At 40.2% G+C, this 5,928-nt stretch overlaps 1 protein-coding gene across 7 annotated transcripts; it reads right to left on the reverse strand.

Annotated features, from left to right (window-relative positions):
• LOC123472405 lies at positions 1-3,049 on the reverse strand. Of its 7 annotated transcripts, none has more exons than XR_006646853.1 (9): positions 2,348-2,641; positions 2,129-2,287; positions 1,897-2,074; positions 1,636-1,811; positions 1,461-1,571; positions 1,335-1,403; positions 753-1,252; positions 188-690; positions 1-124 (listed from the first exon to the last, which is right to left on the reverse strand). XR_006646853.1 is itself a non-coding variant. In XM_045173880.1 (9 exons), the coding sequence occupies exons 4-8, from the start codon at positions 2,045-2,047 to the stop codon at positions 1,059-1,061; spliced, it is 723 nt and encodes a 240-aa protein (XP_045029815.1). In that variant the 5' UTR covers positions 2,048-2,074; positions 2,129-2,287; positions 2,348-2,540; positions 2,895-3,049; the 3' UTR covers positions 211-690; positions 753-1,058. The 7 variants fall into 7 exon arrangements, 6 of the variants coding, with proteins under 6 accessions (XP_045029815.1, XP_045029819.1, XP_045029816.1 ...); XM_045173880.1 differs by lacking the exon at positions 1-124 and adding an exon at positions 2,895-3,049 and having other exon boundaries at positions 211-690; positions 1,636-1,833; positions 2,348-2,540; XM_045173884.1 differs by lacking the exon at positions 1-124 and having other exon boundaries at positions 211-690; positions 753-808; positions 875-1,252; positions 1,636-1,833.
• Positions 3,050-5,928: the final 2,879 nt, after the last annotated feature.

Raw genomic sequence — 5,928 nt, forward strand, 5'->3', positions numbered from 1 at the left:
CTTTCTTTCTGGTTGTACTGGTTGGTTTAAAATCTACCATGGCTTCGTCATCACCCTTAAGACATGTTCATCATTAATCCCGTCACTGCCCGGCGAGTCCTTCGCAAAAGCAAGCGCCAGTGTACTGGATGTAAGTTCATTTTTTAATTAGATTTTTAAACTTTGACTGAAACAATACTACGTCTACCATTTTTTTCTTCTTGTCTGGGCTTAGTGTGTTATCTTTGTTTAATTTTCTTCCGATTTGTATGAACAGACAGCCGGTATCTTTACATAAAATCTTCTTGAATGCATTGTGGTCTTCTACCTTTTACTTCGCCGCTGGACGGACGACAGCGTAAACATAGGGCAAGAGAATGGTGACGTTAAAACTTGCTTAGTGTCTTGTTTACATTAAAACAAAGCTTTTTCTTTGCTCTGGCAGTTATAAAAAAGTACAGAAGTACAACATTCACATATAAACAGCTTCAGCTTGCAACTGTTGGGTTGGTTTGAAATCTTGATTGGTAAAAAAAACTAAAATCATGTCACACCGTAAAAGAAATTCTTTGAACACTTTGGTGAGCAAACGGGTAAGTTACATGCTTTGCAGTAAAACCGTCTCTAAAACTTAGCCATGCGAGGCGCTTCCGGAAGTCCTATGGTTCGTGCTCACTGGGGTGGAAACGTTCCTCTTGTTATGAAGTAATACTGTAAGAATAAACTCAGTCAATCAAACAAACATAAAATGGCTTCTAACATCTGTAACTTACTTCTGGTGGGTTGGAATTAGGTTTCAGGGCCTGGTACGTCGACTGGTAGCAGTAGGCTACAATAAACATGTTTTTTGCCTGCTGAGAGCTTGCATTATTTTCTGTACCTATACTACTAATACCACTTAACGGGTGCACAATTAGGCGCTCCGCAGAACTACCAAGGATTTTCGAGCCATTGCGTCCTTTTGCGCCAGTGACACCACGGCCACTTGGAGGGCATCTCCCAGGCTTGGCAGAAACGGAAGGAATTTGGGTAGAATCAGACGAGGTCGATGATAAAGTAGGTATCAGCATTGGAGCGGGTTAATTTCGTGGAACATTGCCGCGAGCAGAAGCGTAACCATCGCTTCCTGAAGCATTTGGAACTGTGGTGGTAGTTGGTCCAACTAGCTCACCACTTGGCCTACTGAAATTCGGTCTCGATGAATCACACCCATAGATAGCTACACAAGTTGCCATCGGTCGCGTAGTAATATTTGAAACAGACTGCTCACTCCCTACAACGTAGAATTGATATATTATGTAAAGAACTTCCTCAAAACCTTAAATTTTTGCATGCCATGCCTAAATAAGGCCTACCTGAATCAAGAATATCAGTTCCAGCGGATTGAAAATTTTTAGGCCAAGTTTCTGGATGCGATCCATTTTCTGGCAAAAGCAAACTGAGATATACCGGGTTTATTTGAATAATAGTAACCAGTATACCTTCATGAACATCAGGCAATACTTGTTGATGACCAGGATCACGACTTTCTAGCAATACATCATGTTCGTTAGGAGAAGGGGTACTAAATCGGGCCACATCTCCATCTAAGTCTACAAAAAGAAATTATTCATTTGATGAAGCGTATCAATCATCGAATATGACCTTCAGAATTACCTCTGATCATTTCGAATCCATTATTTTGATGACTGGCAATTGCAGTTGCGGCCTCCGTCCGTATTGAAGTCGAACGACCTAAAGTTTTGCCATACATTGTTTCCACGCGTTTTTTTTGCGTTAGATCTCGCTTTCCTTGTGGTGGGCAATCCATTCTGGATCTTTCTCTCTCGCCACTATAGCATGAAAAAGAAGCAACTAATAATTAGTCATTTAACAGTTGTAGGTGGTTGTACCACTGAACATAAATGAGTTACATACATTGGTGTTTTCTTACGATGCTAGTCCATGTATCTACTGCAGCATGGCACTCTGGAGTTTGCATGAATTCATTGGCAAGGTTTCCATACCCACCAACATCAGTAGACCACTCCTTTGTGTTTTTGGATGCTGAAAGTGTAAAATGATCCATGCCATCTTCTATAGCTATTTTTGTTTTCTACAACAATTATGAAGTATTAGGATAATATTAAAAAAATTAATGAATACATACTATATCATGTATAGAAGTACGCCTCGAGCTGCAGGTCCCTTTGCGCTTCTTGAAATCCAACCAAAGTGCTGGGCGGGTGGGATATCTTGGAATGCCTAGAACAAGGGTTAGATGTTGAGTTCTCCTTCAATTGTTGTTCTTTCTTCCTTGATATTTTTCCTGAAAGATAATAACAACAATGAGAAACAATGAAAATTAGTATCATTTATGAAAACATACCCTGATATCTTGAAAAAAGGATACATCATATCCTTTTCCAAATTCAAATTGATTTGCTTGAGCAGCAGGAATATTTTCCAAGCAATACTGCCCATAATCCGAGCCAATTTTAGCATCTTCACTATTTCCACTTGCCATGGTAACTGACTTGAGTTCATATTCTCTTTGACACTGAGTTTTCTAATGAAAAAATCTAAAACCGACAGGTAGCTGCGTTTGTATTTTTGTAAACAAACACCACACACGCACACAAGCACACACTCAGCCCGTCAGTGGCACAAAATTCACGATTTCAAAATATATCTCCTCATGTCGTCGGGGCGAACCCTACCCAGAGTCATAGAAGTATAGAACCCATATATATGTCATAAAATAGGGTTCTATGACTCTGCCCTACCCCCTTTCTGTGTCGGCATGAAAGACGGTAGGGTTCGCCCCGACGACCGACATCAAGTTGAAAAAATAAGGGGGAAAAAAAAAAAATAAATAAAATAAATGGAAAATTGATATAGTTTGGCAACGCTGTTTGAGGTGCAATAGGTGTTACCTTAATACATATGTAGTGAGACCATGTTTACAGCCTCACACGGCCTGTGGAAAAACCAGTCCGTTGCCAGGCGACGCACAAAGCCCCGCCTTGAAAACAACTTCGCGGCCTGATTTTTCCCTATCTTCATGACCGACGCGCCATCTCTCTGAAAAAAAAACTCCCAAAACTTCGAGTCGCTTTTAGATTGCTCCGCGTTCCTTTATCGTTGAGCCGATAATTGACACGACCCCTTCGTTAATCTCCGCGTTATCTCCTCTACAACATGACGTCAAGTTTTGTGCCACAACGTCTAAAATAGGAAAACGTATAAAAGATACGTACGAGACCCTGAAATCGACTCGAATGGGCCGACTAAACTGCTCCGCACTCCTTTGCCATTCCGATAAAAACGGGGACTCGACCGGGAGCTGCTGCGTTATTTCCTCTACAAAAGGAGACCAATCTCAGCGGCACAGCATCTAAAATAAAAAAACGAACGAAAGATTAGTGTCGACACCCCTGAAATCACCGCGCCATCAGCGCCATCTCTGGGGTAAAGTCTCAGAAAAAGTGTCGGTCGATCCACCGGTCGTTGTAGAAGGGTAGGGGTGCCTGTATCAGGGGGTTGGGAAATGCGAGTTTTGATAGAATCCCTATCGGGAAATTTATAAAACAGGAATGAATTAAACATCGGTATGTTTTCATTAGAACTAGGGGCCCTCACTCCGTTCAGGAAGTTCCCGATAGGGTACAGCCTGGACGCCAATTCGCCACACAGAAACCCGGAAATCATTTGCTCTTCCGGAAAAACTGACGACTGAGGCTGTGAGTAATCAAGTAGAGCAAGTTAGTTATATCGATGGGCAAACAGTTTGTTTAAGAAACGTTCAAACTGGACGAACTAGTGTCAAGTTAAACGTCATCTAGCGGTAGTAAATTACCTTTGGAAACAAACAAATAAAAAAGAAAGAAGCTCCATTCGGATTTTTAATTATAATAAGTATCTTAATTGCTCGAAAGGTCAGCCTGTACTGATAATGACGAAAAAAAAACGGAATAATAGCTCCATCATCTTAACGCATGCAAGAAAAAGTATTTGAATTTGTTAGAATAAAACAGCTCATTTTTTAGTTTTTGCAAATTGTCACGCAAATTTTCCGGAATTAACCATTAGGGGCTTGTTTCTTATTGCAACCCGAGTCCCGCAATATTTTATTACCCAAATAACATCCGCTTACCTCAAAGTCGCCAAAATATAACTCGTTAAGCAGGTATTAGGTGTCCGAGGTGTAGCCAGAATTCCTATCCCTACCCCTGTGAGAGCCAATAAGACGAAAAGAGGAGGCGAAGGCTTCGCCATCTGGCGTTCAGAATCGAACTCGTTGTAAAATAAATAATCAATATTGAGGCATGAAATGAAAAAATAAACAAAAAATTAAGGGAAATTAGTTATGAAACGGATATGTTTTTTTTTCGCATGCATAACAATCAAATAAATATCATTCGTTCTATTTTCGAACCTGTTAAATGTACAGAAATCTTGTCTTCTGTAAGGCTACAATCTAGGAGAGCGAACATTATTGAATTAACGCGGTGTTTCACGTTTACACGTGTTTCTATTGTCTACAGAATGGTCACAAAAAGTTGCGTAGTGCACAGGTGTGCAAATACCAGTTTTTAAAAAACGTGATTCTTTCCATGAGTTTCCATCGAATAACAGTTTGCGTGATGAATGCATAGGTGAAATTAGAAAGCACGAAGGATTTAAACAGGAAATGAATCCGATTTTTCAACATTTTCAACGCCAAATATCCCCATACGCTTGGGGATATTATGATGATTATACTATTATGAAAATATTACTATATATTCAACTTTTTGAGCTGATTTTAAATATGAAGTCAAAAACAGACTATCTTTTATGCATATGCCTTGAATCAACGCCAAACAATTTTTCGCGCTCACGCGCACTACGACGTACGCGGTCTCACGCGTATTATACGACTACCGCCTATTTCGATGAAACAAATCACAAAGTGCTTTATGTATTAGGATTAATCAGTATATATTTATTCACTTTTATCATCCATGAGAATATTTTAAAGATTTTTACAAAGTAAATATAATTATATTAAGAAGCGAGCTTTTAAAAAAAAAGAAATGTTTCCTTGAGGAAGGAAATGAAACATGTAAGCCAAAAAATTTGCCTGTATGAAGAGGCGATCATTGTCAGGGGGTGATAGCATGTCTTATTCGTGCGTGTCTTATTCGCCCCCCTTTCCCTCCCGTCTATAGAGAAACGAGAAAGTGGGACAAGTTCGTTAAATTATTTTCTTTTTCATCGTCGCTTAGAAGTTGATGATTTGAGGGAAAGAACTGCCTCACAGCAACCCCGATCTACCAACTGCTGCTATTTTTGCCGCTGAATGCGCAAAGCAACAATCAAGCGATTCAAGCGACTGAGTAACAGTCCTTAAGTTGACAAGAAGGAGAAGAACATAAAGGGTCAATCACACGGTAACGCCTTTGGGCGCACGTGATGATCGATGACGAGTATGGCCATATAATTAAAACAATGGGCAAGCAGAAGGAGAACGATGAATAACGAAAAGCAACTGAAAAAGAAGCCTGGGGTCGGGGGGAGGTTATTTTGCGCTCTGCTGTTACTTGTCTTTTTTCCGTTCAACATTTCGATCACCCTGTTCCGTGCGATTCTCCAGCATGCGTGCTAATAATTACCCGTTCAGCAACCGGAAGTTATTTCATAGACCGTATAGCTGTACAATACACTGTATGATGCCATTTGTGATTTTCTACTAATCGAAAGAAAAAGTAATCCAAGAAGGGAAAAATTAGTTCGGTTGCGTGACTAACTATTAGCATGCAACACCGTCCTTCCGGACGACATGGAACCAACGAAACTTGTTTCGTAAACTTCCCAACATTGTGATTAGACGTAGCCCATTTCTCTTCTACTTGGTCGTCGACTAATTGTGCCTTGAATGTCTTCTACGTGGTGCGCAATAAAAACAACCAAACGATTGCCATTTCC

This window comes from Daphnia magna, linkage group LG1 (genome assembly GCF_020631705.1).
Source record: "Daphnia magna isolate NIES linkage group LG1, ASM2063170v1.1, whole genome shotgun sequence".
Classification (NCBI taxonomy): domain Eukaryota; kingdom Metazoa; phylum Arthropoda; class Branchiopoda; order Diplostraca; family Daphniidae; genus Daphnia; species Daphnia magna.

Coding starts and splice junctions, on each gene's coding strand:
- LOC123472405 (XM_045173880.1), bottom strand. CDS start 2,047: ATGGATCATTTTACACTTTCAGCATCCAAAAACACAAAGGAGTGGTCT. Junction 1,834..1,896: donor CATCGTAAGAAAACACCAAT/GTATGTAACTCA, acceptor ACTAATTATTAG/TTGCTTCTTTTTCATGCTAT. Junction 1,253..1,334: donor AACTGATATTCTTGATTCAG/GTAGGCCTTATT, acceptor TCTACGTTGTAG/GGAGTGAGCAGTCTGTTTCA.